We start from the raw sequence: 12,715 nt of genomic DNA, 5'->3' as shown, positions 1-12,715 counted from the left end.
TTTATCATATTTTATATAAAGGATTATCTTACTAAATATTATGTTATACTTATTTTTTACAATATGGTAATTAAATTGAAAATTTAAAAAACATGTGCAAACAAATATTTCACACCAAATATGTGTGTTGAGTTGCTAGTATATATTATACTTGATTATCCATTATTTAATCGAATAAAAAAAAAGCCTAAATATGAGGTTAGGAGGAAATTGAGTAAATTTTTTTTTTATTTTTAAAAAAAACACTGAGTTAAAGTTCGGAACAAAGTTCTAGATTTGTGCTGTAAAATCTCTTCAACATCTGGAGATGGGAACCCAAACGTTCTTCTATCATCATTTCTGATCGCTGATTCGCTTCTAGTGAGTATTTATTTTCCAATTGTTTCTTTACTTTTCGGATTTGGGGTTTCAGAATTTCCGACATCTAGAAGCCATACTTCATGTCAATCGAATAAAGGAGAAAGAATCCAACTTGGTGATTTTTGTTTTCCTCTAAAATAAGAACGAGGAACCCTAGCTTCTAAATCTCTTCTATTTCTGGAGATTAATTATTATTTGGTATGGATATAATAAGCAGCTTGCCTGACCCAATTCTATGTCACATTCTCTCTTTTCTCGAAACTAAATGTTATGTGAGAACAAGTGTGCTAGCAAGACGTTGGAGGTTCGTATGGACTTCCGTCCGCCATCTTCGTTTTGTGGAATCATCTATTCGTTCCGAGGAGGCCGAAAACAGAATTGGTTTTGCTGATATGGTTTACAGGGTTCTGTTGCTGCACAATGGGTCCATAGATAGTTTACGCATCTGCCCACATAATGTTATTACCCGATATCAAATTGATGCATGGTTAAGCGCTGCCATTGCGCGCAATGTTCAAGTTCTCTCTCTCTCTCCTATTTTTATAAAGTCCAGTTGCCTCGTTGCTGTTTCAAGTGTACAACTCTTGTTGAGTTGTCTCTTCATTGGTGTACCATCTCTGCCAAACCCGGTGTTGTATGTTTGCCTAAACTTAAGACACTCAATCTTGTATCGAATTATTATGAGGATTCTGAAACTCTTACTAACTTGGTTTCTGGATGTTTGGCTATAGAGAATTTGGTCATTAAAGATGATTCGGAAGTATGTGATATTTTCAGCTTATGTTCCCCCACGCAGATCACTTGTGCTGAGGTTTTCGGTCACTCATTATGAATTAGACCATGACCACAAGCTGATGCTAGATGTTCCTGCAGTTCAATATATTTGGATAGATGGTACTATTTCCTGTTTAATTTCGCTCGAAAAGCTATCCTCGTTAGTTGTAGCGCACGTTAGGTTATCCGGTGATTACCATTCTTCGGAAGACTTAGATTCAGAAGATGAACAAAACAATCCCGAAGTTGAGGAAGTAAACATTAGTTGATGGAGTGATATTTTTCAATTGGTTGAGAAGCTCTCTAACGCGAAAAGTTTAACATTTAGGATCCGTGCTTCAATGAAGGTATGTTTTTTGTTTTCATTATGAGAATTTATATAATTTTAACTGCATTACTCTGACCAATCACATTGTTTATTAAAATTATTATGATTATGCGTTAGCCCGTGTATTGATACAATAACTTATCTTAAGCTTTGGAATCCGACATTCTACTTTGCGACTGTGAGGTTTCATAATTTGACCAAACTGATATTAGAAGCTGATTGGCATATCTTGACAGAATTCCTCGAAAGTGCATATAAGTTGGAATCTCTTACTGTTAAAAAGGTTTCTTGATGCCATTGAAAGACTTATTATGGAGAAAATCTTCCCGTTTTTCTTTGTGAACTTAAAGGAAATTGGTGTTACTTTCAGGTAGAGGGCCAGCTAAAGTGCTGGAGGGAGCCTAAGGATTTACCGGTGTGCCTGTTATCATCCCTTAAATTCGTATATATTTGTGGATTTGCAGGTGGAGAGCATGAGTTAAACATGGTAAGATATATTTTGAGGCATGCTAAAATCTTGAACCATAAAGATAGATTCAGCATCTCATGATAGTGATTCTAAACTAAACGTGCTTCAGCGAATTTCTTATTTTCCACGAGGATCTAGGAATTGTCGTCTTATTTTTGTTTGAGAAATGTAATTTACCCTTAATGAATATGATTTTACATATTGAATTTATTTTGGAGGACTTGAGACTAAATTGATTCCAACGTATCTGGTTGGAGGCCCACTGTTATGCCAACCTGCATATCTGGCGCCAGGATGGTTTCTGTATATTGTATATCTTAATTGTTATTTAAAGATTATATGTGGAGAACATTTTTTCAAAAATTCCGTTGTATTATTATAATACTTTTTAGATCTACTCCAATGCATCTTTCACATTAGAAATACACAATTTTTTGTACCTAATAGGCTAATATTGTCAAAACAGGAAAACAAATATCTATTTTTAAAATTTCAGTGGGGTTTTATGAAGGAAAAAAACTATTAGGGATATATTTTTGGTATAATTGCATACCCATGTGAAATCATTAGTTTGTTGAAACCTCAAATACTGTAAGACAAGAGGATGAATATACTCGAAATTGAAAACATGAGTATTAGAGTATTTGCATGCTCAACATTTGTAAACACGTGGAATTAATTGATCATTTTTTTATTAGAGATTTTTAGTAACTTCGGGATTTCACAAGTGTAGTGTATGCAATTAACCTTAATTATTGTAGTAGATAAAGAAACTAACAATATCTGGAAAAAAATATTTTGAAATTCAATACATTATTATTCAATTCAACAAATTGAGTCCATCTAACAAAAAAGATTAATTAATTTTTTAAATATTAATTGAATATTTAAATAATCATCTGAATAAAGCAGTGAATACTTGTGATTTTGACACGCTCTTTCCTTAGGTATTAATATGTTTATGGTGTCCGTGTAAAATGGAACTGACCAGTGGACACAAAAGACATCAATAATACAATTTATTCGAATACTTTTTTATTTTTTATTTTTGCATTTGAATGATGCCCAATGAATTTGATGTTAGATTCTATACGTTATTTTTTTAGAGATCCCTTTGAATCGAATATAAAGCTTGGCCAGAACATTTGCTAACAGTCAATTCTTTTCTACGTACTTGTTATATGAATCGGATTGATCCGTCTCACGAATATAAATCACCGAGAGCATGAACGATCGTACAAATGTCAAATACAAATAGATTGACAAGAAAAATAGATAATATAATATTTACATATAAACATTTGACTATGTTATTGAGATAAATGTAAAAAAAAAATACTGTTTTCATATCTGGGATGAGGAGTAGAAGTTATATCATATTACTTATTAGTATGTATGACATTTCATAGAACACAAAGGTTTTTTTTATTTCTAATGTAAATTAAAAAATAAAATTCAAAAATACCGTAAAATTAAAAAAAATTCACAAATACTGTAAAACGCCAAGTCTGACAGTGGACGTTCGTGTACACGTAGGTATCGTCCTCTGCCACGTGACGGAGGACGCTGCCTACTAGGCAGCGTCCGGCAGCGTCCGCGCCCCGTGGCGGAGGACGCTGCCAACTTATACGTGGCGGAGGACGCTGCTACGTGTACACGAGCATCCACTGTTAGACTTGGCGTTTTACAGTATTTGTGAAATTTTTTTAATTTTACATTATTTTTGAAATTTATTTTTTAATTTACATTAGAAATAAAAAAAAAAACCCAACACAAAGGCATGTCACTTGCTATACGATGTATTAATTTGCCTTTGGCTATATGGTGTATATGACTTTTGTACCTAAAAATTTGAACAAAGCAACATCTTCCTCGCGAAGGAAAGAACCTATATCCGATCCCAGTTTAAGTCAATTTCTCTTTGGAGGGATTTTCTTTTATTGTAAAGCTCTAGCCTCTTTCATTCTTTTTCGCTTTCGGACCCTATCATTTTTAAATTAAAAATCAAGAAATATATATATATAATATAAAGATTAACGTTGGATTAAAATAATATAAAGAATGAAATATGTATGATATATATATATATATATATATATATATATATATATATCATACATATTTCATTCTTTATATTATTTTAATCCAACGTTAATCTTTATATTATTTTAATCCAACCTTAATAAAAGTTAAATATACGTGGAGCAATTAACTTTATATGTCAGACATCCATAATTTGGCATTTAAAAACAAGATTATCAATCCATTTAGTAATTATGACGATAGCCTTAAGTCAGCCGTCCAAGTTTTCAACCAACCCACATTCACAATACATAGTGTTATGCCCAGAATAATAATTTATGTTTTATAACATACGATTTATAAAGTCTGATAAATAATACAAATTTAATTATTGAGAAAATAAATTTCGTGGCAACGGACTTATCATATTCTAGATTTAGTAGTGTTTGAGAAAGCTTGTTAGAAGCATTTATCAGCTTTTCGTTAATAAAAATTTGATATTTTGTGAAATGTTTTTAACAAAAAATTGAAAAATTGATTCCTAGAAATTCTTTCAAACACTACTTTAGTCAATTAAACTATCAAATTTTCGGTCTTTCCATACTAATGTTAAATTTCCAGCTACTCTGATTTAATTTGTGATATGATGTCGGATATGTTAATATTTTTCGGTGTCATACATAACAGATAAAAAAAATACTAAAAAGAAAAAAAAACAAGAAACAAGAGCATTAAAGTTCATGCGTCAATCCCAAATTTTAAATACGTAATTATATATTAGATATCCACGCACACGTTTTATATGTGTATAATAAATGAATTGATCAACATCAATTTATTATTTAATATGTGTAAAGATGAAAAGAAATATAATTAAATTTGAAATATGTTATTTGTATCATTGAAATTTATTTTTTTTGTGAGATTTCAGGTGTGATGAAATATTTGCAAGACATAGTGATGTAGTAATTTTCATTTTTCTTTAAAAAAATTTTAAAATATACAAAATTTCCAAATAGTGCACAATGAATTCTCAATTCAAAAAATTTTGAAGAAAAGAAAGGTAAATTGGGAAACAAATTTTGGTATGTTCAAGCCATATTAAAAGTAGTTTTTTTCTGATACCCTCGAATATTATAAGAAATAAAGATAATGAGAAAACAATTAATTTTCCCTCGATGGTTTAAACTCCACTCATAAATCCGAATTAGGTGCATGGGATAATAATTATACTGGGAAATTTGCAAATTTGGTCATGTATGTTTGTCACTTTGCGATTTTGGTCCTCTATGTTTTTAATTTCAGTTGTAGTCCTGCATGTTTTGATTTTTGGCAATTTCGGTCCTTTTTATTCAAAAATACTTACGTGACACTGTACACGTCAGCTCCACATCAGCACTGAATTGGTGCCACGTCAGCGCCACGTCGAAAAAAAGACTAAAATTGTCAAAAAAATAAAGATAGCGGACTAAAAATAAAATTTGAAAATATAATGGACTGAAATCGCAAAATGACAAACATACAGGACCAAAAAAACAATTTTCCCTAATTATACTTTTATATCTTTTTACAGACAAACAAATATGCTTTAAGATTAAAAAAAAATTATACGCAATTACGGCATGGACACAACATTTTTCTAAAGAAAAGTTTTCCCAAAAGGAAAATAAAGTAGAAGGCCATTAAAACACTAGCTCCTTTATATACAAGAATTCTCCATGCACGTCCACGCCTTACTCTCTAAGTTTCTGCTTCTTTCAAAATCCCTTTGATGCGTAATCGCCGTATTCATAATCACATTCATAATTTATTTAATTTCCTAAATTTCGTAGAGATTTTCTTCCGTCATCTTTTCGCGAAAAATTCGTCGACTATGGACAAGTTTAGCTTCGTCAAAGATGGAGTTATCAGCAAATTGCCTCCCGGATTCCGGTTCCAGCCCACGGATAAGGAGATCGTGTTTCAGTACTTGGCCCGGAAAGTATTCTCATGCCCATTGCCTGCTTCGATCATCCCAGAAATCGCGGTTTCGGGTCCCCGTCCCTGGAGTTTTCCAACAGGTAATTTAATTATCATAATTCTTTAGTGCTTGCTATACATGATACATCCATGTATGTATGAAAGAAAGTAGAGTTTTATTTCTGTACGTGATTGATTTTGCTCTGTTTTCGCATAGGCGGTTCGGATCAAGAAAGGTACTTTTTCATCAACAAAGCCAATTATGGGAACCGGAACCGAACCGTGATACCAACTCGTGCTGGTTTCTGGAGGGTCATTGGCCCGGAGAAACGAATAGTATGTTCGAAAACTCTGCCACTGGTTGGGATCAAGAGGACGCTGGTGTTCTACGAGGGGACGAACGCTCGCGTATCGCGGACTGATTGGATCATGCATGAATATTGCATTGCTGCTCTTGCAACAGCAGCTAATTGTGCCATCCAGCATAAGAAAAAAACATCGACAGTATGATTAGTAGTACTCCTTTTTATAATTTTTTTATAAAGTTATATTTGTATATATAATTTTCTTGGTACTAATTGGATCTTGATTTTGTATGTATAGTTGCAGGGCTCTTTGGTTCCGATAGGAAATTGGGTTTTGTGCCATTTATGTATGAAGAAAACAAGTGATGAGGCAAGAATTGATTACAGCGTCGGACTTGGGATTAACTATGATTCTTCGTCTTCGTGTTCGTCGTCTTCTTCTATGGACTCTGATTCTTCTAGTATGCTAACTGAGGTCTCTTCAGACATTGTTTCCAGTGATGATCAGTAGCAATAATTTTATGTACTTTTGTTTTTCTTTCCATATTCTTGTTAGAGATTATATATTCAAAGTTCTTGAGTAGTTAAATTTCTTCAAGCTGCTGAGATTTAAATGTATTTTATGTAATATCATCACCTCATGAACTTAGTTCGCGAGGGCTGGCCTTTCCCACACGAGAAGAGGGTTATGTCACTGGGTCAAGAGACACGATGTCCTGAGTTGTTAGATTTATATATAATCAGTGATGATAATAATATTTCAAAATGTTCGATTAAATGTTGGTCTCGATGATACATATATAGAAGTCAAGGTTCTTTTGAAAATAATTAAAGAGCCTTGTCAAAAAAAATATAAAAAAATAAAGAGTCTTAAACTAATACTTACTTAATGATAACTTATGCCAAGAATGGGATTCAACAACAATATCCTATGCATAATCCTAGTTTGATTCAAGTTTTAGGATAATTTGATTTAAAAAATAATACTTTAAATCATACATTTATTATTTCATCATTAATCATCGTGTATCTCATGAGTCAATAATCGATTTAAGCTCTTAACTAACCTTTATACAGTAATCATTTAAATGGGATCGAATTTGTAAACGCATGCATTAGCAAAATAAAATAAAATAAATAAAGGATAAGAGTACTTTGCACCATTAATAATTCCCTGCATCATATATCGACCTCAACTAGATCTGGTCTCCCATCTCCTCTAGTCCTCTTCAATGTCGGCCTCTGGGATGTTCGTCTTCGTCGTCTCGTCGAGGCCGGGGGGACATATTAATTCTTATTTATAATTATTAATGAGATCAATCAGATTAGTACTAGTCATTGTTTGGTTTGATGTATTATTAATATATGTATAACTCATCACATTCAACTTCGCGTTATTTTCGTCATATTATTTATCCATTTATTAATTATTAATTTTACATCAATTAAATCAAATAAATTATAATCTATCCATCAAATCAAATAATGTATTAACTATTACTTATCCTATCACTCAAACCAAACGGTATATTTATAAAGATATATTATGTAGACTTCATTTTCTAATTTGTGTATTTATTATATCTTCTACTAATAAAATGTTGTCTTTTGGGGGAAAAAAATCGGAGAGAGAGTGCTAAAGGATAAAGAAAAGTTCTTTTTTTTAGACACGAAGAAATTTTTTTTTAGAGATGAAGAAAAGTTATATAGACAACTGTGAGCTGCGCGCAATTCTAAGTCAACTTCGAACCAAAGTAAAGTGGCAAAAATCTAAAGGTTATAAAATGAATCAGCTGACTTTTGTATCAGAAAGAAGATTATTTATTCTTTGGACATAAATTAATCAGAGGCTGTATATATCAGCAGCAAGCAAACTATATATACTATTCAAAAGCACCTACACACACACATGTGTGTGTGTGAAAAAATCCCTTTTGAAGTGGATGAACTGCAGAAGTAACGTTTGCACGTTCACCCCTCTTAATTAAACTACTTTTCTTTAATCTTTAACATAGAAATTAAGTTCCTAATCTTTATACACCATGTATGTGTGTGTACTAATATATAATTATATTCCACGAGAAATGATATTTTAACATAAAAAAACTAATATTTTTCAAAGAATGAGTCGGATCGATCTCACAAAATTAATCTGTGAAATCGTATCACAACAGTTCAAAAAATTAATTTAACAAAAAAGAAAAGAAAACATATATATACCGGTGTTACATTAAGAATAAATTGGTGTTCAGTCCTTAGAGGTGTCAAAATGGGCTAGGATCGTCGGGTTGTCCCGTCCCATCATCAAAATTGGTGGGTTTAGTTAGCAATTTCACAACCTGCCTAAAAGGTGGGCCGGCCCTCCCCGCCTAATAGTGGGTTGCAGGTTGGCCCGCAAAAACTTGTCAATTATTTACACACGAGTCCGTCGAGTTGACCCACCCTGCGCAACCTAATGGTGGGTTGCGACGGGTTGTGAGTCGGCCCGCTCCGCTAGCCCGTTTTGACACATCTATCGGTCCCTATTAGGGGTGGGCACGGGTCGGGTAATTCGGGTTTCGGGTAGTTCGGGTCGGGTAGTGTTTTGCACTACCCGAAACCGAACCGACAACTAGTCGGGTACCCGATTAAATCGGGTTCGGGTCGGGTCGAGTTCGGTTTTAGCCTTGTACCTAAAGAAGAAAAATAATTTTAATTTTCTTGCTCTTTTTTTATTAGTGTCAATTTCAAAAACAAAAAAAACGAGCATGAAAAAATCATTTGAATCATAGGTTTCCAATTACGACAAGATTTTCCCATGGAAGAATGAATAATAAATAAAAACAAAAATTATGAAAAATAATTTGATTAAGATTTAAAAAAAATCAATTTCAAAAAAAAAATTTAAAAATCATTTGATCCAAATTTACAATATGACCGGGTTCTCCAATTGAAGATTAATATCAATCAAATTTATTGAAATTAATGAGCTTATTCCAATTCCAAAGCCCATATAACTTATATATATATTTTTAAAAATAATAATAATTGGATAGTCAGGTACCCGATCAGGTATTTCGGGTAGTATTTTATTACCCGAAACCGAACCGACTAAGTTTTAATCGGGTTCGGTTAATACCCGAACCCGATTAAAAACCCGATCTACCCAAATTTTGCACCCGATCAGATCGGTTTCGGGTCGGGTCGGGACCCGAACTACCCGAACCGATTGCCCACCCCTAGTCCCTATACTAAAACTCAAATACATTATCAATCTCTGTCAGAAATAAAAAATTGTTTGCACTCTCCCTTGGCCAACATGATTTTTTCGGATGAAAGTTGGTGCAAAACATTGAAATATATTACGAATACATGATATTTGAGTATCAACTGTTTCAACTCTGGTTAATATGTATGATATTTGAGTACTCAGTAACCAAATATTGATATTAATGACACGTACATTTGTATTTTTTGGATAAAAAATCGGTACAAAACATTAGAAATATTGTACTAATATATGATATTGAAGTACCAAATGTGTTAGATCTGGTACAAAGATATGATTTTTCTGTACTAAGTAAATATTGATATTGATGACACATTGTATTCGTTAGATGAAAAACGGTATAAAACATTGAAAATGTGGTACTAATATATGCTATTTGAGTACCAAATGTGTCAGATCTGGTACAAATATATGATTTTTGAGTACTCAAACATATGTTTCAAGTGTTCATATTAATAAAGATGTGCAGATTTTATACTCAAAATCTTATTTTTTGTACCAGATTTAAACCAATAAGTAGGGCTGGCAAAATTCTGAAAACTCCCGACCCTTCCCGATTCTCAACCCGTTTTCGTCCCGAATTTTTTCCGTCCCGAACTTTTTCCAACCCGATCAATTTTGGGATCGGGATCGGGATAGGAAACTCTATCCGACAGGATTTCCGACCCGATCCGAATATATTAATAATATTTTTTAATTAAAAAATAGAATTTTTTTTATAATTTTTTGTTTTAATATTAATATTTTATAATTATCTACATATAATTATTTTTTAATATTTATATTTATCTTTTTTTAATATTAACATTGAGTTATAAATTATTATTTTGTTTTTTATTATTATGAATAATTATATGTTTTTATTGTATTAATCACATAGTTGTTTTAGTTTATTTGTAATGTACTAAGAAGATGTTTTAGTTTTTAATGGTTATATACAAAGAAATTTTAATTTATTTGTAATGTACTAAGAAATTCTTTGAGCTTCTTCATAAATTTTTTTTTTAAAAAAAATTTCATAGAATTTTTTTAAAAAAAATATTGTTCGGGATTACCCTCTCCCGGCCCGACGGGATCCCGAATATTCGGGTCCCGACACTTCTCGGGTGCGGGATCGGGAGAAAAAAAATATCTGAATTTCTATCGGGACGGGAATCGGGTAAGGAGGTTACGGGACGGGTCCCGACCCAATCCTAACCCTACCAATAAGTGCTCGAATATCATGTATTCGTACCATATTTTTAATGTTTTATACCGAATTTAATCCAAAAAAAATTTTTTTCTTTTTATTTGGTATAGGTAATAGGATACTTGAACATAAGGATGTAAATGAGCCGAGCCGAATAGTATCAGACTCGGGCTCGGCTAGTTCGACAGAAATAAGGGCTCGAGCTCGGCTCGAGCTCGATCCGAGCTTTTATCATAAGGCTCGGGCTCGGCTGGTTTAATATATATAAAAGCTCGGGGTCGACTCGAGCTCGGCTCGTTTATCATAGTAAATGAGCCTGGATCGAGTTCGGCTCGTTTTCAGGCTCGTTAGAGAGCTCGTCTTTAGGCTCGTTAGTGAGCTCGTTTTCGGGCTCATTAAGCAAGGCTCGTTAGCAGGCTCATTAAAGAATCTCAGGCTCATTAAGAATGCTTGTTAGCGAGCTCGCTTTCTGGATCGTTTTCTGGCTCGTGAGACATATAACCTAGCTCGAGTTTGATTTTTTTCGATTATAATTTTTCGATCAAATTGACTATAACTTGATTTATAAGCTTACCATGATCTAAATCTTTAACCTCCAACACATTCCAATTCGAAAAATCCACCAATTTCATTTATCAAAATTTAAGATCTTTATGAATTTACAGCATTATTACTAACTGCTCAAGTCATGATATATCTTGAAATGTCCGAATTTATTATAGATCAAATTCTAGATGTAAATTTCAACCACAATCCTTCGACTGCTTTCAATCTGTACAAGTTCAATGTGCACTATCCTATTCTATATAGTAAGTAATTGTATTCATCATTCCAAAAATTTCACCACACGATCAAATAATTAATAAACTCAAAATTCAAGCTTCGTTATTCTTTATATCTTTCAAATAAAATCTGAACTCCCAACTGAAAATCCTAAACACAAGTTTCGAGTACTTACCCTTGAAGAAAATCAAAACTATCAATGTTTATTCACAAGTATATAAAACTTTATTGTGTGGCTTAATTATTATAATATTTTTTTAGATTTAAAAAAAAATTATATATATTTCAAAATATTTTTAAAAAACCATTACTTGTGATACGATCTGTCCGTATATAAAATATTTTATTTAATGATATTATATAACTTTATTAAAATGTTGTGCATATTTACATATATTGAGTTAACAAATTTTAACTCAACAAATTTAATTTAGATAATTTCACAACTTCTTTTAACTAAATTTTTTTAATATCATTCATATATCAAATATAGTTTTAATTCTTGTAAGACATTTTAAATAAAATTTTTATTTCAGTTATTTGAAAATGTATTGATTGAATTGTCATCATTAGTAATATTGCACATATAAATATTTTATTTATTGTGTTTTTAAGAGAATTTTAATACAATGTTTTTAAAGTTAAAATAAAAAATACAAATTGCGGCTACATCTTATATATTGTAAATTTATCTTTATTTCAACAAAGTATTATGTTTTAATCATCTCATTTGCATTAATATTAATATTTTTTATTTGTCCATTCAAACTCAAATTAGACAAAACCACATAAATTAAATGAACATATTCACGAGCCTCCGAAATGAGCCAAGCCCAAGCTGGAGCTCGCGAGCCTCCTAAACGAGCCGAGCTCGAGCCAATACTAGCGAGCTTCCTAAACGAGTCGAACCCGAGCTCGGGCTCCCGAGCCCATGGGCGGATCTATTAAGGGGCAAAGAAGGGCAGATGCCCCTCTTTGAGTTTTGATATCAAAGTACTGGTATGTTTTTAGATTTTAAAATTAAAATTATGCACATAAAATTAAGCCAATGATTTAGAAGTCAAAGTTTACCACTCCTTATGTCATTTAAGAATCGTCTTCGTAATCCAATGATAGATGAATATCTAAACTATAGTTCAATATTACGTGTATTGAAAATGAGATATTTTTTATTTTGTTTATGTCTCGATTATATAGGTCACATTTTTTTCTCAAATATATAGGCTTATATAATATATTTAGTAATCTTGTTTCTACT

General features: G+C 32.1%; 1 protein-coding gene and 1 long non-coding RNA gene across 2 annotated transcripts; both read left to right on the top strand.

The window, feature by feature from the left end:
• Window positions 1–1,113: 1,113 nt before the first annotated feature.
• LOC140865891 (uncharacterized) lies at window positions 1,114–2,211 on the top strand. Its single transcript, XR_012144752.1, has 3 exons — window positions 1,114–1,481; window positions 1,611–1,745; window positions 1,833–2,211. It is a non-coding gene; the product is annotated as an uncharacterized lncRNA (long non-coding RNA).
• A 3,481-nt stretch (window positions 2,212–5,692) lies between these two features.
• LOC140867323 (NAC domain-containing protein 83-like) lies at window positions 5,693–6,842 on the top strand. Its single transcript, XM_073272400.1, has 3 exons — window positions 5,693–6,013; window positions 6,130–6,416; window positions 6,516–6,842. Exons 1-3 carry the CDS (start codon window positions 5,725–5,727, stop codon window positions 6,726–6,728), a joined length of 789 nt encoding a protein of 262 aa, XP_073128501.1. The 5' UTR covers window positions 5,693–5,724; the 3' UTR covers window positions 6,729–6,842.
• Window positions 6,843–12,715: the final 5,873 nt, after the last annotated feature.

This window comes from Henckelia pumila, chromosome 4, assembly GCF_033568475.1.
Source record: "Henckelia pumila isolate YLH828 chromosome 4, ASM3356847v2, whole genome shotgun sequence".
NCBI lineage: Eukaryota > Viridiplantae > Streptophyta > Magnoliopsida > Lamiales > Gesneriaceae > Henckelia > Henckelia pumila.
Note: the sequence above shows the minus strand (reverse complement) of the source record. Positions and strands in the feature narration are given on the sequence as shown.

What these genes read in the sequence shown, in the direction of transcription:
- LOC140867323 (XM_073272400.1), top strand. Translation starts at nt 5,725, where the DNA reads ATGCGTAATCGCCGTATTCATAATCACATTCATAATTTATTTAATTTC. An exon ending in TCCCTGGAGTTTTCCAACAG is followed by an intron (nt 6,014 to 6,129) that starts GTAATTTAATTA and finishes GTTTTCGCATAG; the next exon opens with GCGGTTCGGATCAAGAAAGG. An exon ending in ATAAGAAAAAAACATCGACA is followed by an intron (nt 6,417 to 6,515) that starts GTATGATTAGTA and finishes TTGTATGTATAG; the next exon opens with TTGCAGGGCTCTTTGGTTCC.